Source organism: Typopeltis vanoorti, chromosome 22, assembly GCF_054136105.1.
Source record: "Typopeltis vanoorti isolate ZY-2024b chromosome 22, IOZ_Tvanoo_1.0, whole genome shotgun sequence".
NCBI lineage: Eukaryota > Metazoa > Arthropoda > Arachnida > Uropygi > Thelyphonidae > Typopeltis > Typopeltis vanoorti.
Window position 1 is genome coordinate 39,748,269 of NC_143570.1, and position 25,153 is coordinate 39,773,421.

Here is a 25,153-nt window from a genome sequence, read left to right on the forward strand (position 1 = left end):
CACGAGCTGGTATACCATCCAATCCCACGGATGTATTGACATTGAGGTTATGCAATAGACTACTCACCTCCACTTCATTCACTGCAATTCCCATATAATCTACTGGTACATTCATTTCTGCAATGTCACCACCTGGATGATATATACTTGCAAAGTGCTCACTCAGTAACTCAACTATATCAATTGATTCAGTTACCTCCCTACCATCGGCATTCTTTAAAATCATTCTGCCATGTACATTTTTCCTTTTACTTGCTACATATCTAAAAAACTGTTTAGGATTCTCTTTAGCCTGCATGGCCAATGTTCTTTCATAATCCTTTTTTGTTTTTCTTACCACACTCGTTACCCTTCTGGCCTGTGCTTTATACCGTTCATGTGCCTGCCGGTCACCCTTCTCCTTAAATTCCCTCCATAGTTGTTTCTTTTTTTGCAGCTCAATCTTAATGGTGTTATTCATCCATTTAACCCCTACTTGATTTATTATTCGGACTCTAGGTATACAGTCAGCCATTGCTTTATGCAAACACTTCTTAACTGCCTCCCATGCACTATCAACTTCTAGTCCTTGCAGTTGTACATGCCATGGCACTGAACCAAATGGCCAAAAACTCTTCATTCTTGTTCCTAATATTCCTAGCATTAGTGTACATGAATTTAAGACCCCCATTAGCCCCAACCCTACCTTGATGCCTTATATTAACTATCCCACTCTGATTTGTTGTCCTTATTCGCTCGGGCATATTATATTCATTCATAGATTCAACTGCCTCCCTAAGGACTGTATATCTATCCCCCCCCCTTAATAAATCTAGTTTCCCTGAATTTGCACATCCATTACATTTAGCAACACTTTCTCAAGTCTCCTTACACCGTAACCATTCAAATGCAAGCCATCCATCTTATATAGATCCTTTCGCCCATCGAACTCACTCCACACATCCACAAACATCTAGCGGCGACTTCCAGACATGGATTATGTTATAAAACACTTTAGTACACTAACTACACTAATAAAACTACAATAATATACTAAAATTACACAGTTAAATCTAACAAAATATTAATAAATCAACAAAAATCACAAATCTTTCAGGAGCTCTCCGACAGTATGTCCTTTCACCAGCTAGCCTCGACACCATTTTCTATGATGATGTAGAAAGTTTCTCCTCAGTAGTCTGTTACCCTCCATTCTTTCCAGGTCACCTAACCATCTCATGCGACTAGCTCTGATTTCATTTATTATTAATGGCTTCTTATAAAGTTCATAGAGTTCTTTATTCGTTCGCCTTCTCCATTCATCTGTCACAGGATCTTTCACCGGACTAAATATTTTTCTTAGATTTTGTTTTCAAAGCATTGTAATTGATCTTCGTCAGTTTTTGTTATATTCCATGTCTCTGCACCATAATATGACTGGTCTGATTAGCATTCTGTAGGTATTTATTTTAGATTCATAAGACAGATTTTTAGATGAGAGGAGGTGCTGAAGTGAGAAATATGATTTATTACCTGCTTGGATTCTCATCTTTATTTCTGTTTGGATCTTATTATCTTTAGTTATTATAGAGCCTAGATATTTAAATTGTATTGAGTTTTTGAATATCATGTCAGAAAATTGAATAGTTGATGGCTTATTGAGATCATTATGTCTAGGTACTTTTAAATATTCTGTTTTATTTTGGTTAATATTAAGACCTTTATTTTTAAAGAGGTTTTAAGGTTTATAAAAGTTTCAGTTATATCATCTGCACTTTCTGCTATAATGTCAATATTGTCTGTATACCCCAGGAATGATGCAGAGCATGACACAGTACTTTTTATTGTTTCTTGAATTACTTTTTCTAAAGCTATATTGATTAGTATAGGTGATATTGCATCTCCTTGTTTTAAACCTGTGGAGACATTGAATGGCTCTGACAATATGTTGTTAGCAAGGACTCTACATTGATTTTCCTGTACACACATTTTGATCAATCTGATTAGTTTTTCTGGTATTCCAAATTCCTTTAAGATATTCTATAGACTTTCTCGATGTATACTATCATATGCTTTCTGGAAGTCAATGAAATCAATGCCTCTATAGTTTTCACATTTCCTTTTATCACCTTTTTTGTGGAATGGGATTATTATTGATTCTTTCCAGTCTTCTGGCAATTTTTCATTTTTCCATGAGTTGAATTAGTGTGAACAGTTTGTTAATTAATTCTTTTCCTCCATATTTAATTTGTTCAGATGTGACTTTATCAAATCCTGCAGCTTTATTATATTTAAGAGTTTTAATGTTTGTTTCTACTTCACTAAATGATGGCTCTTGGACTTCTGGTTCATAAGTAGAGTAAATTCTGGGTAGGAATGTTGCTTGGGATTTTGGCAGTTTAGCAACTGTTTGAAATATTCCCTCCACCTTTCAGCCATCTGTTTTGTCATTAGCAATAATCTGTCCTTTATTATCATTAATTATTGCAGTTCTTGACTGATAGCCTGTCTTTAGTTTATTTATACCTTGAAAAAAGTTCCTTGCATTTTTATATCTATTCTCTTTATCAGTTTTATCAATTAATTCTTTTAGATATTTTTTTTTCTTGCCTAATAATTTTGTTTGATTCTCTGCTGGCAGATCTATAGTTTCGATAGTTATTGTTGTCCTGTTGGTTCTGAAACCATTTAAGCTTAGCTTCTTTTTTCATTTCTATTGCTTCTTTGCATCTGTTATTAAACCATTTATTATGGAATGAAGTATTTTGGAATCCTAAAACTTTTCCAGATGCTCTGTTTACACAACATTTAATTTCATTCCATAGAGTATCAATATTTTCAGTTTCTTCAATATTATTAAGCTTTGCTTTTATTTCACTAGAGTAGTTTGATCTTATGTTATTGTTTTTCTGATTATCAATATTGAGTTTAGGATGTTTTTTATGAAATAGTTTTTGTTAAGTTTTACTTTCATTACTGATCCTACCAAATAGATTGTGATCTGAATCACAATCAGCATCTCTGTAGCTTCTTACAGTTTAAATACTGTTTCTAAATCTTTTTTCTATTAAAATATGATCAATTTGGTTGTGGGTTAATCCATCAGTGATATCCATGTTTGCTTATGGATGTCTTTTCTCATAAATGTTGTGCTACTTTTTTATCAGATTCTTGGAGATTGCTAAATTTATTAATCTTATCCCATCATTTGAGATTTCATGTAGGTTATTATTTCCGATTGTTTGTCTATAGATTCTTCGCTTCCTATTTTTGCATTAAGGTCTCCTAAAAGTATAATAATGTCATTATTTGGTATTTCATCAATTATTCCTTCCAGAGTATCATAGAATTCATCCTTGGTATCCTAATCAGTTTCCTCTGTGGGTGCATGTGCATTAATTAAGGTTATTTTGAACTTTTTTGTTAGCAGTCTTATTTTACTGAGTCTTTTGTTGATGGCCTCAAAAGTTATGAATGACTCCCATATCCTTCTTTGTATCATAAATCCCGTTCCTAGTTCATGTCTTCCTGTGATATTTGAGTTCATCACTTAATGTTTGCAGTGCACCTGCTCTATATAAGCTTCTGACATTCCACATTCCAAATTGTAATCCTTAATTCCAAGCAACAGGTCGAGTTCCATCTTGTACAGTTCGATATTGAGGATTATTTGGTGCTTGGTTCCTAACAAGTAAGAGTTTTACAAGCTGAGGTTGTCAGCATCATGCTTAACCCTCATGTGTTAAGCATCTCCCTTAGTCTGGACCCTCACCTTTGACCAGTCTGGCTTGGGAGACCCTACTGGTAGAATAACTACCGCATTGGGTATTGCAGGTCATTGGGACATGCAAGCCCCACCACCACGACAAGGTGAAGACACCATCGAGGGGAATATATATGTTATTTGAGAAAAAATGAGAGTTTGAATGCAATCAAACCTGTGATACTCAGTGATAGGATTTATGTAAAGACAACATTAATTGTTCCATGTGATGAAGTTTGCAAGAATAGAAAAATCAGCAGAATGCCATAACTCAGGAAGTTAAAAAAGTAGCTATCAGAGCTTCTTTTATTATCAGAGAAAAAACATAAGAAAGCAAAAAATGTGCAAAAGTAACTAAATAAAAGTCATGAGAAGATTGTAGAGAAAATATAATTACTGGGAAAGTGGAAATGTTCTGAAGGCTATTGAAAAATCTCAGGAATGGAGGAATGAGATTGATAAAGGTGACATAAAAATTAAAAATTTCCAGATGTCTGCAGTAATTACTTTGAAACATTGCTAAATGTCTAAAAGTAGCTAAACAAAAGTCATAGGAAGACTGGTCAAAATATAGAAGATAAATATCAGGAGGATGACAAAATGTTCTGGAGGCTATTGATAAAGCTTTGACATGGAGGAGAGAGTATTGTAAAAGGAATCAGAGATGATGAAGGTGATGAACATGAAGGTAAAAGGTTTTCAAGATGTCTCGAGTAACTACTTTGAAACACTGCTAAATGAAATGAAGTGACAGAACAACAGTTGAAAATATACTAGTAGAATGCAATCAGGAGTACATATCAATACATGAGGTAGGAAATGCCATCATAAACCTGAAATTTAGAAAGGCAGCTGGAGTAGATGATATTTGACCAAAATGCTCAAATATGGGAATATAAAAGTTTTGCAATAGCAGAAATGCATAATTCAGAAGGTTGAATCCCAGCCAAATGGAAGAATAATGCTTTCATATTACCCATCTATAAAAAGAGAAATAAGATTGAATATGAGTGATACAGGGCAATTGCTTAATGACTGTTCAAGGTAAGATCACCTTGTGCTGCTACAACCACATCTTCCTCCTGACATACAACCAGTTTAGCTGTGCTCTTCTGCTTCACTAGTACCTTAGATCGTTTGCACATTGACCTCTTGATTCTGTGCTCTCTTAGCAAACAATAGCCTTTCTAAATGCCCAACACGAACACATTTAAATGTAATTCATCAACTTTAAACCATTGCAACTTTCCTTCATATTCACTACACAGGTTTGCAAACTGAATCCCCTTTGCTTTACACAACTCAGCCATCTTGACATTCATTATCTCTGCTTTCCTTTTCAGTTTACTATTATCATATCTGGGCAACACTAACAACTTTTCCAACACCAGTTTTATCCTTTATCTGTCAAAACAACTTCCTTAATCTTTCTCTATCTTCTGTTTCTTCACCAAAGTCATTTGTGGCCACAACTACCACTAATTCTGGTGCTCGCTCTTTTCTTCTCTGCAAAGCATTAGTTACTTGTTTCATTCTTCCATCAGGAAAGCATGTTTTGTGTACTTTATAAGGCATGACACCTCTGATGATCGAGTCCCCATAAAATGATATGCAATTATGCTTTGACACTCTCTTCATAACATTAACTTCCTCCTTCACGTCCACATCAACAAATCTCTTCTTTAGGTGTTTAATTTCATCTTCCAGATGTTTCATTTCACTTTTTATTTTCACTAACTCTTACCTAAGCTCTTCTACTATGTTCCTATTTCTAATCCCTCTAACCTATTAATACACTTTTCACATACCTTAATGCTTTTCTTCTTTTGATAGATCTCCACACCACAAGATGGTCACTAAACTGAAGCATTCTGAACAGCTTTTCTCTTTGCACATTGTCATATGCATTTTCCAGATCCAAAACTTAAATATAGATCTTTGTTATATTATTATTTATTATTAACATCTAACCTTAATGGAGTTGGAGAATGTTTCTGGAAGGTGCACACTATCACACACAAAGATCATCCAACCATGCATTAAACTGATTCAATGTGTTTACATTCACAACACACTTATGCAATGCATTCTGCTCACCAACCACTCTCCATATAAAGAACCTTCTCCTCTGCTCACACCCTCCTTATACAGTTTCCAGGGATGGCCTCTTGTTCTATTCCCCCCCCCTCATTATATGAAAAATCTCTTCTCATAATCTGACATCATACTCCACATTCCAAAGATCACTGACTAACTTTGTGAATGTTCTCTCAACCCTTTCTAACATATCCTAGTCACCATGAAAACCTAGTGACAAAATATACGCAGAATAATCCATATGAGACCTGATCAAGACCTCATATGAATTATCATAACCTTTATTACTGCATGTCAGTGCCCTCTACATTATTACCATTATCTGATGTGACGTCTTCACAACTTGTGCAATATGGTTGGTTAATGTATTCAAGTTCTCCAGTAAGGCCATATCTGCTTGACTCTGCATTGCTGTCCCCAAAATTGGGGAGAGCAAATGATATGCATCTGCAAACAGCTGCATATAACCAGTTAAACTGTTAAATCCATTCTATTATCAATAATATATAAATTGAACAACAGTAGTCCCAAAACTTCCTCTGCAGCACACCAGTAGTGACTTTCCTCTTTTGGGATACTGCACAACCATATACAACTTTCTGATGCCTATCTAGACAGCCAGTAATCAATCCAACTCAGAAGTCTGTTATCCAATCCCATCCATTTCAGTTATTTAACAGCTTATCATGTGGCAGTCTATCAAAAGATTTTGCAAAATCAAAGTATGCCATTGTATATGCATCTCCCTTGTCCAAGACATTTGTCACCTTGCTATAGTACATAAGTAAGTTAGTAAAACATGATCTTTTTTAATTATTATTATTACATCACACCTCCAGGGAATCCAAAGACTCATTGAGGGAGGGCATCTACTCTACAACTCTTCTTCTCACTACTCCAACCTTCATCAGCTAACACCAATGCCATCTACTGCCGACTACCATCACTAGTACTTTCACAGACATCCGTGCCCATGGAGAGATTCAAACCTGCAGCCTTTTGGCTGAAGAGCAGATATGCTAAACATTCGGCCAACCAGGCCACAGAGATTAATACTGCTGTTGTCAACCCATTTCTATATCCTAGTTCTCATCAATCTCTGTAGTATCTTTACCACAACTCAGATATACAGATTGGCCTATAATTTGTAGCCTCAGCCTTATCACCACCTTTATGCAGTGGAACAATTTTACCTTCTTTCTACTCCCTTGGAACATGTGCTGTAGTATGACTCTTATTAAACAGGCATGCTAAAGCTATTGCCAGTTCCCTTTAACATTCTCTTAAGATGCATGGTGATATGTCATCAAATCCTAACTCCTTATTGACATCAAGTTTATTTATTTCCTCATATATCTCCTGGTCACTCACAATTAAGCCATCCTCTCCTCTGTCCTCTACAATTAGGTTTTTCATGATTTCACCCTGATGAGGATGAAACAACCCTAGAAATTGATCAATAATCATTCTTCCTTCTATTTGCCACATATCTAAAAAACACTCTAGGGTTTTTCTTCACATTATTTGCTAATTTCTGCTCATAATGCACTTTTGTTGTCCCTACTAAGTGAGTAGTTCTGGCTAGTTCATTATACTCTTCCTGTAACTAATTATTACCATTATTCATCTTGTACTGCCTCCAAAGCATTTTTCTTCCAGATTTCATGCTTAAGTCCCCCTTATTCATCCATTTTACACCTACCTTATCCAGCCTTCTGACCTTGGGAATATATTCACACATTGATTCTGTTATATATTTCTTTGTCAATTTTTAAGCAACATATATTTCCTTACTGCTCAACTCCTCATTCCATGCTGTCTCCTAAGCTTGTCATAATCATCAGCCTTGTACTTCCATATATATATCCTTTCCTCACAGAAGTCTGCATATGGCTAACCACAACACAAGTGATCACTTTTTATTACTCTCGTGAACTGGAGGAAAGTATGAAACCCCACTCACAGTTACATCCTCTGATGAAATGATCAGATGTAAAACTATCAGTCTTGTATGCCCTCCTTTATATACTACCTGTCTCTCAAGAAATTCATTTTCCTTATTCCCAAATGCTATCTCTTCATTCCAATCTATATTGATGTAATTAAAATTGTCCATAATAATCACCCTTCCTTTATTAACTAACCCAAGTTGTTTGTTCATTTCTTCATCACCATCCTCCACATTCCCTAGCGTATAGCAAATTTCAACGAAATATGTCTTCCTGTCAACTTCCACCACACTACCTCATAACCATTGCCACTATTTCCCTCTTTCATGTTTACCTTTTGTGGACGTAATTCCCTTGCTGTCATCAGCAGCACTCCCCCTCCCTCTCCCTTCTTATATTTTCTCTCCTTTCTCTGTTCAGGATATATCTGAAAGCATCCTGAACAGAGTACATATGGAAAAAAAAAATTTCAACTATCTAGGTACAAGTTTTAGTGAAGTTGGCAAATTATATATGGAAACATTCATAATTACTGGCATTAAAACAGCCCTTCCCTTTTTCACTAACTTAGGATGCTTATACATTTCTTCATGGCTATCTTCTACATTTCCTGGCCTATAGAAACATCCAACTAAATATGTTTTCCTCATCCTCCACCTAACACCACACTGCCTCAAAACTATTGCCATTATTTCCCTCTTGAATGTTTATCTTATGTGGACCCCCTTTTATCATTAAAAGGGGGTCCATGTTTCACTTATTCCAACAATTGTGGGGTGAATAAACTCAATCAGTGAAACCGTTTCATCTCCCTTATTTCTGATACTTCTGACATTTGTACATAAACACAGCACTTCAGTTTTACTTTTATAATCAGTCCTACCTGAGCCACCTGCTTGTTGTGATTTCCCCACCACACCTACCCTTGCCCAATCACCAATCACCTGGGCTCCTCTGTTTCCCTGTACTTCTTGAATTCTCATTCTCTGTTCATCTCTCACACTACTACTACTGTTTCCATTATCATCCTTCTGTCTCTTCAGTATCACTCTCCTGATCCTTCACTTCATTTCACTTTCTCTTGCTTGCATCACACACTGCATTTCTATCAAGCAACAGTCTCCAGTTCACTCACTCCAAAGTCAATCAAATGCAGTCCATCTCATTTGTATAATTTCATTCTTCCCTCAAATACATACTATAAACCACAAATGTACTATACTGCACTCCCTTCTTGCCGACTTGGTTGTCTGAGTGGTTAGCATATTTGCTCTCCAGCCAAGAGACTGTGGCTCAAATTCCCCCAAGGGCATGGATGTTTATGATTAACCAATTACCATATGTACAGCTATGACCTATGTCCTGGCACAGTATAACCTTTGATGCCTTTGTACCACAAAAATCAAAATAATAATAATAATAATAAACCTTCTCTTCACACAGCTCCGTTAGCATACCATTCATGATTATGGCTCTCTGTCTCAAATCATCATTGTCATACCTCAGCAACACACACACCAATAACCTTTCCTACCATATTATTATCTTTCACTTGTCTCAGTAACTTCCTAGTATCTCCTTTCATTTTCCTTATGTTCACTTAAATAATTTGTTCTCACAGACCTCTTGCTCATTTCCTCCTCATGTCCAAATCATGAATTATTTTGCTCATTCTCCCTCCTGGATAGCAGACCATATGTACCCTCATTAACCAATCCTCTGACAGTGGAATCTTCATACAGTGCTATTCTTGAATCACTCATTACATCTTTTATCCCTTTTTCTTTCATTCTATTCATTTGCACACTTTCATTTGTTTCCACTAAACGTCTAATATCACTCTGCATATTATTATTATTACATGACACCTCCAGGGAGTCCAAAGACTCGTCGAGGGAGGGCACCTACTCTACAACTCTATGTCTCCACCACTCAATTTACCAACTAAAATGAACCACAACTACACCAACACCATCTACCGCCAACCACGACCACTACTATTTTCACAAACAATCACAAACATCCACGCTCACGGTGGGATTTCATTTTTCATTTTGAATAACTGTTTCTTCAAACCTTGCATCCCGAAAATTTCACTCTCTGTCACTCCCGTAGTCTTGCTATCTATCTATCTTTCTTTCTTCCACACCTTACTTCTGTTGCCTCATTTATACTTCCTTTCTTCCTTATTCTTTACTTCCTTATTTTCCTTAAAGAAGCTTACTTTGATATGTCTAATGCACATGTTCCATTAAAGTTATTAATATATTCTATGTTTCACCTTCTGTCAGATACTCTGTGTGTGAGATAATCATATACACACATACACATGTAGTTCTGTAATGTAACCAGTGGTAATAATAGCAGTTTGTTGGAAAGAAGATTTGAATTTTACCTAGGGTGTAAGGAACATAATGGGTTTTCAAGTGAAGGTAGGTAAGTTCAAATGAAATCTAAGAGGGGGAAACACTCACACCTCTGTATGAAACCTACCCACTTTCACTTGAAAAGTGAAGGTAGATAGGTTCCATATAGAGGTGTGAATATTTTTCTCTCAGATACTTTGATTTCTTCTTCCTCGCAAAGCTTGCAAAGTGAATAGGGAAATATATGCATTGCATACAGTGATGACAGTGTAACTGCCTCTTCATTACCAAATTTAGGCTTATAAAAAGCCAAGTTACCTGTTTGCATATAATTTTGCTTTGAGCCTCTTGTGTAATGAATGTAGAAATGTGTGTGTGTGTGTGTGTACGTGTGTGTGTACACATGCACGCACGCATGCACACACACTGAGGCTAGTTTATTAAGTAAACTTTCGTCTCCATCACAAACAGTGTGTACCACTGTTTGTGATGGAGCTATAAATCATTTTGAGCTATAAATACACTTGAGCTATAAATACACTTGGGTCTGGAGAGGGTTCTAGGATGAGTAATAAGAGAGAGGAATAGCTGGGAGAGGCATTGAGAATCACATCTAAGAGGTGGCATCAGTGAAACTTGTTATAGTTGGAAAAATGAACCTATAACAAGTTCCACTGATACCATCTCTTAGACATGAGTCTTCCCTGCTTCTTGCAGCCATTCCTTTCTCTTTCTCTCTCTCTCTCTCTCTCTCTCATTATCCACCAGAAATTAACTGTTATGTTTGTGTATAAATGTGAAAAGTATCTTCAGTTAGTTTGCCCTACATTTGTAGGAATAAATGAGATGTGTTTGGATGGGAACATCCTAGCAGGAATACAGATGGAAGGATATGATGCTTTTCATGAAGACGGAAGGCAAAAAGAGAAGAGTGAAATGCTGTTGATGATAGAAAAGAAGTTGCCTGTGAAGATAGAAATGCGGAGGGGGGGTGGAATAGAGGCAGTGGTTTAATGGTGGTTTGGAGTGGCTTTGGTGGTTTGAGGGCAGTGACAGTGAAATGTATAAGGAAATTAGCTAAGTAAATAGGAAAAGTGTGACTATTATGAGTGATTTCAATTATGGTAATATCAATTGGGATAACAAGATATAATATCATCTGTAAGTAAAGAAAATTAATTTCTCAAGTTTTAAAGGGACAGCTCCTTTAGGCGGTATACAACAAAGGGCATGCAAGGATCGAGGGTCTTGGATCTGATCCTCTCATCAGAGAATGTCAATACAAATGAGATGACAAATTTCCTTTAAGGTGGGGAGAGTGACCACGAAATGATTTAACTTGGTAGTTGTCAGCTATATGAGAACTTCTGTGAGGAAAGGATATGTGTGGAACTACAAGACTGGTGATTATGAAATGCTCAGGAGATAGCTTAAAGCTCTATCATGGAATGAAGAGTTGGGTAGCTAATGAGATCAGTACTGCTTCGGTGCCATTCAAGATCTATCTAGCAGAAACAATGTCTAAATGTATTCCAGTAGTCAGAAAGTTAAAGGTAGGTGCAAATATGAATGAACAAAGACATTAAGCATGTAGTCTGGAGGAAGTATAAGGCAAATGTTAATAACCAGTTCCATGAGGAGTACAAAGAACAGACAATGATAAATTTAGTTTAATCCTTTATCCAAGTGTAAGCAAACACTTGGATAACGTTTGCACCTGAAGTATCTTCAGGACTGAGGCAACTCATGGTAAAGGTGGACCAAGCGCTCATCGCTCCTTGTCTTATTATCTCCCATAATGCAAAGCACATCTCCTTGCAGACATGTGTAATGCTATGCATTAAGGGAAGGGCCACTACCCAGACTGTTTCGACCTTTATTGAGGTCTCATCAGTGGGAGCCAGACCCAGAAGTGGTGATACTAAGGCAGAAGCGATGGAGAAGTTATATTTACCTATACAAGTTGCCAAAAGTGTACCACCTTATTATTAAATTACTCTGGATTTATCACTTCTGCCTTAGTATCCCCACTTCTGGGTCTGGCTCCCACTGACAAGACCTCAGTAAAGGTCGAAACCGAAATAATTAGATTCAACATTATTTCAAAGACGAATGTTTGTATAAACTACGAAAGTTTCCTAAGTTGACCTGAGAGCTTACGTGAATACAATCCTCAACATCCCCAAGTTGCCTTAGCTACTTAAGTCAAGTAGTGCAAGCTAAGGCAACTTGGGGATGCTGAGGATTGTATTCTCATAAGCTCTCAGGGCATCTTACGAAACTTTCATAGTTTCTGCATTGTACCTAATTTATAAATTAAACTATATCATAGGTATGTATGGTACCAAATTCTCTCTCTCTCTCTCTCTCTCTCTCTCTCTATATATATATATATATATATATATATATATATATATATATATATATATATATATATATATATATATATATATATATATATATATAGATAGATAGATAGATAGATAGATAGATAGATAGATAGATAGATAGATAGAGAGAGAGAGAGAGAGAGAGAGTTCGGTACTATCCATGGTTTCAGGTATTAATTAAAATTATAATGGAAATAACTCACATAAAATATTATTTATTAGTATAATTTTTGCCTGAGTATCACAGGCATCTTCAGTACATGTATAAAGCTAGTTAAACACTGACAATACCAAAAGGCACCACCTAAGTAGCTAATGCATGACAACTAAAAAAGGTCAATAAAATTTCTAACTTACTAAAAAAAAAAAAAAAGGAAATATATATATACAATCAAAAAAGGTTAGGAAAGATTAGCTGATTTATAAAGTACTATCTTCCACAAAGGAGATAGACATAAACCATCGGATTTGTTCAAGTTAGGAGAGTGAAGTAAAATTTTACATGTTTCTTTATAAGCCATTCCATGAGGAAACGACTTTTGTGAAGGACTCTTGTCTTGTTCCAGTGAACTCTATGTCTAGTGTTGATGGCATGTTCTGCAAATCCAGACTGTTCAGGTTCAAGGTATTGAATATAAGACTGGTGTTGTTCTACCCAAATAAAGGCAGATCTTCCTGTTTCTCCGAAATAAGATAATCCACAAGAGCAAGGAATCTGGTAGGCACCTGGATAACTGAGATGTGGAAGCTGGTCCTTTGGAGAAGTGAGAAAGGTGAAGATTTTCTTGACTGATCGAAAGGCAACAAAAATATTTAGTGATGTTAAAACTTTTGCTATGCATTTCACAACTGCCTTGCACATAACCACTTGGCCACATAATGCTAACCACTCGGCCAGCCTGGCTGGCCGAGTGGTTAGCATATCAGCTCTCCAGCCAAAAGGCTGCAGGTTTGAATCCTGCCGTGGGCATGGATGTTTGTGATGGTCTGCAGAAATACTAGAGGTGGTTGTCAACGGTAGATGGCATTGGTGTAGTTGCAGTTGGTGGATTGAGTGGTGGAGACAGAGTTGTAGAATAGATGCCCTCCCTCGACGAGTCTTTGGATGACTCCCTGGAGGTGTCATGTAATAATAATAATAAGGGATAGGAATATGCATTATTTCTTCTGTATTTGAAGAGGAAGACATATCAAAACTACTCAAAGCTCTTTAGATGAAGGAATTCTTATATCCGTTAGATAAAAAGGAGGAAATAATTATCGCAATTCTTTCTGTAATAGGTCTTCTGAAGAACAAAAGGAGCTCGATGAACCAGTGTTTTAATAGTTCCTGCCTTTTGACTGGGATGGTGATGAGATTCAGCATGGATATGATGGCCTGTATGAGTCTTCTTCCTATAGACTGAGAAATGTAGGTTACCATCTGGTTGGTGAAGAATTAAAAGATCTAAAAAGGCTAACTGCTTAATTAATTCTACTTCTAGGGTGAACTGGATCCTTGGATGAAGTGCATTTAATTTTGAGAGAAACTGTTGTAGTTCATCAGAAGAGCCATTCCAGATAGCATTACTGCAACAAGAATTTTAGACATTGTAAAAATATTTGATTTTGTAATACATTTTTAATTAATTTTAATTAATTAATTAATATTTAATACACTTTTGGAATTGTCAGTTATTGTTTAATTAGCTTTATACATCTCCTGAAGATGCTGTGATACTCAGGTGAAAATTATACTAATAAATAATATTTTACATGAGTTATTTCCGTTATTATAATTTTAATTATTATGTCTACTCATGGTATTTCCTTACTGAAACAGGTTTCAGGTATCTGCGGGGTGTCTTGGAACATATCCCCTGTGGATAACAGGGAACTACCGTATAGAGGCATTTACATATATTTATATATTTTTATAAATATATTTAATATATAATTATATATTCATATATATGTATATACATTATATACATATATCTTGGCATCTTTATATATATATACAGGAATACCTCGATTATCGCAGTTTATAATTTGATACCAAAATTCCAATTATTGTGCTCCAAATTTGAATTATCGTGGCTGTGAGATGTAGCCCACTACATATGTATCCAGTTTGAGTCGCCACTCTCCAGGTAGCGCTTCATTTTTATCCTATGACGCCTGCTCACCAGTAACTCTCTGCCTTTGCCTGAAGCACATGTGGATATTTATTTCTCTTCTTATTTACCCCTACAATGAATGCTAAAAGAAACAAGGACGGGGGGGAAAAAAAAAAAAAAAAAAAGAAACAAAGGAAATTGGTGTCGAGGCTAGCTGGTGAACGGACATGCTATCAGAGAGCTCCTGAGAGATTTGTGATTTTTGTTGATTTATTGATGTTTTGGATTCAATATAATGGACTTAAGTGTGTAATTTTGGTATATTATTGGAGCTTTATTAGCGTGGTTAGTGTACTAAAGTGTTTTATAACATAATCTATGTCGGGAAGTCACTGCTAGATGAATTTGTAATGTGTAGTGTTCGTGCAAGCCCCAGATAAGATGAGTATCATTTTCAGTTATCGATACAAATTACTTAATGTTGCATAGTTTTGTTTTGTTTGCCTTGCGTATTTTAGTGCGTCTGTTTTTGGTGTGTTATAACGTATAATTTGACAAAACACGTTGCAAATAAGTATGGCACCTGTGCGAAGGAAAATGGCGGCCAGTAATGATGGTTCGCCATCCTTATCAAAGAACAGTAGTATAAAAGAAATGAGTCAGTGTACTAGCTGTGAAATGTACGCTTTGCGGAGTGCGGTCGGAGTGTGGTTAGATGATAATAAAGGATTGAATGTGTGTAGAAAATGTAGGGAGAATGAGGAATTGAAGTGTATTTCGGATCGTGAGTGTGATATTTTTGTCAACCTTCAGAATGAAGGAAATAGGGATATGACAAGAAACGGCAAGGTTGTACATGAAAATTGTGAGAGTGTGAATGATAGTATAAATGGTTTCTCAGAGAATAAAAAAGATGAGATAGATGCATTGAGTGAGATCGCGTTGTTGAATAGTGCGATAGAAAGAGCAAACAGCAGCTAGAGTGCATGAACAAAAGTAGACTGAATGAACCAACCAATAATAAAAGGTATGACAGGAAAAATAGACGTATGAATGTGAACATGAACAAAATGAAGGATAGAGTGCTGTATGGAGACTCATTAGTACGAGGTGTGTTAGTAGAGGATTTGACAAAATCGTACCAACCTGGTGCGACCATAAAGGACGTAACAGAGTCTATTAGAGAGCAAAAGGAAAGGGTGAAAGAAATGATTGTTGTGGCAGGTACGAATGATTTGAAAGGAGATAAAATGGAAATGATAGAAGACCTGAATGAATTGTTTGAGGTAGCAAAAGAAAAGAGTGAGAGAGTTAGAATGATTAGTCTTTTGCCACGGTATGACAGTGAAATGTTTAAAAGGAGGGCCATAATTGCGAATGACTTTATGCGTGGGTTATGTATGACGAGTGGTGTGGAATTTGTGGATGTGTGGAGTGAGTTTGATGGGCGAAAGGATCTATATAAGATGGATGGCTTGCATTTGAATGGTTACGGTGTAAGAAGACTTGAGAAAGTGTTGCTGAATGTAGTGGATGTGCAAATTCAAGGAAACTAGATTTGTTAAGGGGGGTGGAGTAGATATACAGTCCTTATGGAGGCAGTTGAATGTAAGAATGAATATAATATGCCAGAGCAAATAAGGACAACAAATCTGAGTGGGATAGTTAATATAAGGCATCAAGGTAGGGTTGGGGCTAATGGGGGTCTTAAATTCATGTACACTAATACTAGGAGTATTAGGAACAAGAAGGAAGAGTTTTTGGCCATGGTTGGCACTTCCAGACCACAGGTTATAGGTATTAGTGAAACATGGCTGACTGTAGATGATATAACTAGCGGGATTGAATGTGATGGGTATGGTGTGTTCAGGAATGACAGAGAGAATAAAATGGGGGGAGGAGTATTGTTGATGATAGCTGATGAGCTCCAGCCAAGGAGAATAGAAGTTGAATTGCAGGATAGAGAAAAGAGCACATTTGAGGCCATTTGGTGTGAGATTGTGGCTAGCAGAACTAAATATACAATTGGGTGCTGCTATAGACCAGGTGATGGAAAAGATGGTGGTGACAATATGCACAACAAATAGAAGAAATGGGTGGAAGGAGGGTGATTATTATGGGAGATTTCAACTATGGTCGCATTGATTGGAGTGAGGAGAGGACATACGGAAGGAAGGAACTGGATTTTATGTGGTTATTAAGGGATGACTATCTGCGACAGCATGTAATGGAAAATACTAGGGGTCAGAGAGTGCTTGACCTAGTAATTACATCTGAGGATTTGGCTGTAACAAATATGACCACATTGCCACCAATTGGTGAGAGTGATCATAGGGTCTTAACTTGGGAGGTGGCTAAATGTGTAGAATTTTCAATTAAGACAGGGTACGTGTGGAATTATCGGGCTGGAAAGTATGACAAGCTTAGGAGTTTGATTGGTTCAGTGCCATGGCATGTACAACTGCAAGGACTAGAAGTTGATAGTGCATGGGAGGTAGTTAAGAAGTGCTTGCATGAAGCAATGGCTGACTGTATACCTAGAGTCCGAATAATAAATCAAGTAGGGGTTAAATGGATGAATAACACCATTAAGCTTGAGCTGCAAAAAAAGAAACAACTATGGAGGGAATTAAAGGAGAAGGGTGACCGGCCGGCATATGAACGGTATAAAGCGCAGGCCAGAAGGGTGACGAGTGTGGTAAGAAAAGCAAAAAAGGATTACGAAAGAACATTGGCCATGCAGGCTAAAGAGAATCCTAAACAGTTTTTTAGATATGTAGCAAGTAAAAGGAAAAATGTACATGGCAGATTGATTTTAAAGAATGCCGATGGTATGGAGGTAACTGAATCAGTTGAGATAGTTGAGTTACTGAGTGAGCACTTTGCAAAAGTATATCATCCAGGTGGTGACATTGCAGAAACGAATAAACCAGTAGATTATACGGGAATTGTGGTTAATGAAGTGGAGGTGAGTAGTCTATTGCATAACTTCAATGTCAATACATCTGTGTGATTGGATGGTATACCAGCTCGTGTCGGACGAGAAGCAGCTAAAGAATTGTCAGTACCCTTGACCGTTTTGTTTAATTTGAGTCTCGGGTCTGAGTTAGTCCCGAGCGGATGGAAAGAGGGGAAAATAGTTCCACTGCATAAAGGTGGTTCCAAGACTGCTCTTGTAAATTACCGACCGATTAGCATATCAGGAATCATTGTCAAGGTCTTAGAGAAATCAGTCAAGAAAAGAATACAGGATTGGATAGATGAAAATGGGATATTGTATGGGGCACAACATGGTTTTGTGAAGGGTAGATCATGCCTCAGTAACTTGCTCACGTTTTATAACACAGTGACGGCTGAACTGGATAGGGGTAATGGGTTTACAGTGATACTACTGGACCTTGCCAAGGCCTTTGATAGGATACCACATGGAACCCTAATCAGTAAACTGGAGCAGATGGGTATAGATATAGGGTTGGTGAGATGGATAGGAGGGTGGTTGAAGGAGAGATATCAAAGAGTGGTTTATTCAGGAGTGGAGTCTGAAAGACGTCTTGTGACTAGTGGAGTGCCACAGGGCTCTGTTCTTGGACCACTGCTTTTCAATTTGTTCATCAATGATATTGGAAAGGATCTGAGAGGAAGTGTTCACTTGTTTGCTGATGATGCAAAGTTGGGTAGAGCAATTGTGAGTGCACAGGATGTCAAAATTTTACAGGATGATTTGGATAGTTTGGAGGACTGGGCTAGGAAAAATGGATGTCAATTTAATGTGGCAAAGTGTAAGGTTATGCACTTTGGGGTGAAAAGAATAGCAGCAGTATATCGCATTGGTGGAACCATACTCCAGGTGATTGATGAGGCCAGGGATTTGGGAGTGTTGGTGGATAGGGAGTTGAAGTTTAGGGGGCACATTGCAAAAGTAACTAAAACAGCTCACCAAATCACTTGGCTTCTGAAAAATACTTTAACATGCAGAGACGAACAAGTTGTTGTTCCTCTGTATCGAGCCTTGATAAGACCCCATCTGGACTTCTGTGCCCAGTTATGGGCACCAGGGTTTCTTCGTGATGGGGAGGAAGTGGAGAGGGTCCAGAGACGAGTGACCAAGATGATAGCAGGTCTGTGGAATAAACCTTATGAGAATAGGTCGAAGATTTGTGGGTTGCAGAAATTGGACGATAGGCGAAGGGGGGGGTGATATGATTGAGACATTCAAATTACTGAAGGGTTTTTATTGATCCAGAAGATATTTTTGAAAATATGACTGGTGGTGGGAGGACTAGGGGCCATGAATGAAAGCTGGGCAAGAGCATGGTTGACAAGGGTGTTAGAGCTAGGTTCTTTACTTGGAGAGTGGTAAATGAGTGGAATAAGCTTCCAGTCTGTTGTGCGTGCTACGACCATGAATGAGTTCAAGGCAAGGTATGATAGATACTGTGTGAATGTTGAATAGTTGTTCTTGACATGATGTTAGGGCCTCCCTTGATGAGTCTGTCGACTCCTTGGAGTTTCCAGGAACAGTAATAATAATAATAATGATATAAAGTCTACAGCTATCAAGAAAAAATGTAGAGTGATCAGCTTAGAAGATAAGTTGCATATGATAAGTATGAAGCAGGCATAACCAAAGCCAAAATTGCAAGAGAGTACAGTCTAAATGAATCAACTGTTCACTATATTTTAGACCACGCTACAAACTATAAGCAACTAGGACAAAGTGCATCAACCTTGTCTGGGTCCCAAACTATGAGAAACAGAAGCCATCTTATGGTTGAAATGGAAACGCTATTGTCAGTGTGGAAAGAAGATTGTAACCAAAAGAGAATTCCTCTTAGTCAAATGACTCTAAAAACAAAATATGATAACTAATATTTAAGGAATTGACAGCGTATACTAGAAATATAGATTAAATAAACTTTAATATATACCTTCCGATATTTCGGCGAACGTCACGTTGCCATCTTCTTGGGAACTTACTACACAGACACGTGCACACAAGTACTAATAACAGCAAATGAGACTGAAGCTAGGACTGAAGCAATAATAAAGCCTTGAGCTTACACAGGTAAGCTCAAGGCTTTATTATTAGATCGTTCCATTTACCTCCCCATTAATTACAATCCCACCAACTCACAAATTAGAAAACTCCATAGGCCCCTTAAGAAGGTCACTTCTTGGCCTGAGGAGATTACCAACAGACTAAAACCCTATAACTCCAGACCCCCCCGCATATATGGGCTCCCAAAAATACACAAAGAAAATGTGCCATTACGTCCCATAGTGGATGGCATTGATTCCCCCACTTACAAACTAGCCAAGCATTTAGCCAAAGCGCTCTCACACTATACTGGCAATACACCATCACACATAAAAAACTCAGCCCACTTCAAAGCCAGTATAGAAAACCTTACACTCCAACATAATGACATAATGGTCAGTTTTGATGTCTCCTCCCTATTCACGAATGTCCCCCTCAAAGAAACCTTAGAGCTAATCCAAGCTAAATTTCCTCCCGATATCTCAGCCCTATTTCAGTTTACAATGAACTCAGGCTATTTCGTTTGGCAGGAAAAATTCTACAAACAGATAGAGGGGACAGCCATGGGTTCACCACTTTCCCCACCCTTGGCCAACTTCTTCATGGAGATGTTTGAAGAGAAAGCCTTAAACTCAGCCCCACAAAAACCTACCATATGGCTTCGCTACGTTGATGATGTTTTCGCTATTTGGCCACATGGCCCGGATTCACTCCTCTCCTTCCTAACACACTTGAACAACCAACACCCTAGAATCAAATTCACCCTGGAAAAAGAGGAAAACAATAACCTCCCCTTCCTAGACACACTAGTCACCCGCCAACCTGATGGAACCTTGGTTTTCTCAGTTTATAGAAAACCCACCCATACAGGCAGATACATCCACCAACAATCCCACCACCCCCCCTCACAACAATATGGAGTGATTAAAACATTATTCAACAGGGCAAAAATAATCTGTTCTAATGATCAAGCCCTAACCACTGAACTAAATCACATCCGTGACACTTTCTCAGCCAACGGCTACCCCCTCCAAAAAATCCAAAAAATACTTAACCCAGTTATCCACAACCCACCACCCCCTCCCCTTCACAAAAAAGATTACTCTAAATCTATCACTATCCCCTACATCAGAGGCACCTCGGAAAAAATCAATAAAATCCTAAAAAAACACGACTTGACCACCTGTTACAGACCACATAGAAAACTGGCAACCCTTATCCGCTCCACCAAAGACCAACCACTTCCCCTAGACCTATCTGGTGTATACCAGGTCCCTTGCAGCTGTAAACTGTCCTACTTTGGCCAAACAGGCAGGACAGCAAATATCAGAATCTCAGAACACAAGGATTACATCCGATTTTACCAGTGCAGCCACTCTGGGCTTGCAGACCACGCTCTGGATACTCGCCACAGAATAAGATGGAAGAAAGCCACAGTAATACACCGCAGCAAGTTCAAGTATGAAAGACTATTCATGGAATCAGCCTCGGCCCTTAGGAACATGCCAAACCTCAACAAATTTGGATGCATGAAACTGCCCCAAATTTGGGAAACTGTTATCAGAAGAACTTCAGCCCAAAGGCCAAGAACTACCAATATAGCCCGCCAGGGGGCACCATCAGGACTTTAGGAAACGCTAGCTTCCTAGCTTCAGTCTCATTTGCTGTTATTAATACTTGTGTGCACGTGTCTGTGTAGTAAGTTCCCAAGAAGATGGCAATGTGATGTTCGCCGAAATATCGGAAGGTATATATTAAAGTTTATTTAATCTATATTTCTAGTATACGCTGTCAATTCCTTAAATATTAGTTATCATGTTTAACCAGCGTATAAGCCTCTCAACAAGAATCTAAAAACAAAAGCATTGAATTTGTTTGAAACTTTGAAAAGAAAACAATTAGAAAGTGAAAATCATTTGGCATCAGTAGTGGAAGAAACTTTCTCTGCAAGTTCAGCGTGGTTTGATCGGTTCAAAAAGCGATCAAGCATTCATAGTGTTAGTGTAAAAGATGAAATTGCAAGTACCGATGAAAAAGTAGTTTTTCATCGGTACTTGGAAGGAAGAAGGAAATTATACTGATGATCAGATATTTAATGCTGACAAAACAGGCTTATTATGGAAAAAAATGCCCACTAAAACATTTTTAGCTAAAAATGAAAAATCACAGCCTGGCTACAAGGTTTCAAAGGAGCATGTAACACTTTTACTATGTGGCAATGCTTCTGGAGATTACAAGATGAAGCTTCTCTTTATTTATTGTTCACCTAATCCTTACCCACTTAGAAGTTTAGATAAAAAATTTCTCCCTGTTCATTAGAGATTCAATAGAAAAGCTTGGATAACAAAAACTATTTTTGAGGATCGGTTTAAAAACTGTTTTTGTCCTGAAGCTGAAAGGTACTGCAAATCATTAAATCTTGATTTCAAAATCTTGTTGATATTAGATAATGCATCTAGTCATCCAACAACAGCACTGAATGATTTCTGCAAAAAAGTAAAAGTCATTTATTTACCACCTAATACCACTTCCATCATCCTGCCAATGGATCAAAGTGTAATCACATCCTTTAGGGCATATTACCTACGAAGAATGTTTTCACAAGCAATAGAAAAGACTACAGGAGATGAAGCTATGACTTTGACAGAATTCTGAAAGGCATTCAATATCAAAAATTGCATTGAGCATTTCTCAGGTTGCTAGACATTACTTCACTCCATGCTTCCTAGACATTTATTGATCCAGAAGATATGTTATCCCATGTTATGAATGACATAACTAAGCTTTGCTTCGATCTAGGACTAAAAGAAATTGAAAAAAGGTGATATTCAGGACCTGCTTCAGTCACATGATAAGGAGCTGAATGATGAAGACTTAATTAACCTCGAGAGAGAGAATGTGTTTACGATGCTCAAATCGATGATAATGACGAACAAATTGACATGGCACTGAAGGAATTTAACCTCAAAGAAATGGACGAAATGTTTAGAATTGCTGAAATTTTATAGAAAAAAAATCTTACAATTTACCCTCAAAGAAATGGACGAAATGTTTAGAATTGCTGAAAATTTTAAAGGAAAAAAAAAACTTGAATGCCGATCCTGTCTCAAGCGATCAGTGAAAGTTTGTCAGGAAATTGAAAATTCCATCCATTACTACCGAGTTTCATATGAAGAAAAAAGAAAGAAAAAATTCCACCAGACTCTACACCAATTTTTATCCAAGAAAGAATAATTGTATGTACTGTATTCCTTATATATAAATAAAGATTAAAGAATAATCTTGTTTTTCTAAATGAACCTTCATTTTTTACTTAACATGTTTAACACATTTCTTTTTTACTTCATACATATAATTTAATTAATAGATTTGAAAAATCCTTGGCAATGATCACCCATTTTAAATGCATTATTAATCCTGATTATCGCGGATTTGATTATTGCAGTATTTTTCATGGCAACAATAACCGCGATAATAGATGTATTCCTGTATATATGTGTGTGTATATATAAAGATGCCAAGAAACTGTATTTATATTATTTTATTTTTATTTTTTTTCTATCTTATAGAAGTCATTTGACCATATTCTTTCAAATAGATCAGTTTCTATCTTCTTTTTCATGCTTCCCATGCGACAGTTATAAAGATGTGCAAAAAAATCAGACACTCAAAATAAAGACTAGGTTAGGTATTATGTTATATGTAATAATAATTAAAAGTTCTTTCTGAAAAAAATTATTCACAAAAATGAACATAGAAGAATTCTGTTTATTTATTTCTCTTAATGGAACTCCCATCCATTAAAGGTTATAAACTGAAAGTACATTAATACTGTGGGTGGGCAAAAATTAATAGAAGAAGAAACTATAACCTTTTCCCCACCCATAATACTAATGTACTCTAGGTTTATAACCTTTAAAGGATGGGAGTCACATTAAAAGAAATAAACAGAATTCTTCTATCATCATTTTTGTGAATAATTTTTTTAAGAAAGAACTTTTAAAATTTTCAATATTTAAAATGTAAATATTTCAGAACTGCTTACTTCGAAAATAAGTTTAATATTTTTATGATTTGATTAAAGTCTTAAACATAAAAAAAGCAACATTAATATCATGGATTTCTCTTTCTAAGGTGACCTCAGAAATGAAGAATCAGTATTAAAATGGATGATAGAAAATAAAGAAAGACCTGAAAGTGTTATAGAATATGTTGATAGAAAAACATTAGAGATGCTACTTGAAGAAGTAGAAACAGTGGCAGTTTATTTCTGTAAGTTAGAATTTATGATGATATTCTAAATTCTTGCTTAGGAAAGAGTAAGATCTTGGATATACACCAATTAAAAATAGTTTAATTAGGATTTAAAGAAAAAAAACCTAGTGTGCTCTCAGTGACATCATCATCAGGATAAAGCACTAGAAAATGAATGTGAAATAAAGCAAATTAAACACTCGCCGAAACCAGTCATTTTTATTTATTTATATTTTAAACTGGGAGTGCTTAAGGATCAAAACTGAGAGGAGACCTCCACATAGCCTTTAAAGGAATGGGGAGAACTGACCAGGGCTTCTGACCTAATGTCCATTCCTCACCTTCTCGTGGTACACTCAGTTGGGTATCTACCTCGATACTGAGCGAACGAGGATGGGTTGGCAATTTGGGATTTAGCCAACCAAATTGTATTCTTATTGGCTTAAACCAAAATACAAAATGATGGTACAACATGACAAAATTTCATGCCAGCTGGGGTGTCGCCTGGTTAAACAACCCCCCCCCCCCACCCTTGTTGTTTTCGCCAGGAAACCAGGGCGAATAGTCAAAAGTCAGCTACTGAAACAAATCTGAAAACACACGACCACTCAACATCACCAGAGTTAAAGATTGGTAATATCAACTTGAGAAGCCTGAATGGCAAAGAAATGGAGCTAGCTGAGGAATTAGATAAGTACCAAATTGACACAATAGAGTTGATTGAAACAAAAAAGACAAAAAGTGGCGAGATCTTTCTGAGCAATAAATACAAAATGTTATATTCAGGCAATAACAATCTAGGAAAAGAAGGAGTAGCCATAGTATTCAATACTACTAATCTTCTTGAATGGCAGGCAGTCTCAAGTAAAGTGATGTGGACAAATATCAGAATGGGGAACTAAACAATGAGACTTATTTGTACCTATGGTTCAAAAAATTCCCCCACTTCTACCTTAGTAGAAGTGGGGGAATTTTTTGAGAAATAGTGAGGCTTTAGAGAAAGCAGCTGACACAATGAAAAAGGAAAAGTTGATCCTTGTTGGGGATCTAAATAGCAGAGTAAGAAATTATTATCAGACATACAAAAATATTTGGGGAAAATTTGGAGAAAAGAGAAAATCTAATAATAATAGCAAATACTTGTTAGATTTCTGCTCAGGACATGAACTGGTTATTACTAACACCGTGTTCCAACATAAAAATGTGAACAAATTCACT

At 36.8% G+C, this 25,153-nt stretch overlaps 1 protein-coding gene across 2 annotated transcripts in view; it reads left to right on the forward strand.

The window, feature by feature from the left end:
• LOC150094342 (uncharacterized) overlaps positions 1-25,153 on the forward strand; it is a 484,937-nt gene that overhangs the window by 225,468 nt on the left and 234,316 nt on the right. For both annotated transcript variants that reach the window (XM_090412362.1, XM_090412363.1), the window contains exon 17: positions 23,816-23,953. In XM_090412362.1, the coding sequence (XP_090268488.1) occupies positions 23,816-23,953 (138 nt within the window). The remainder of the gene's footprint in view (positions 1-23,815; positions 23,954-25,153) is intronic.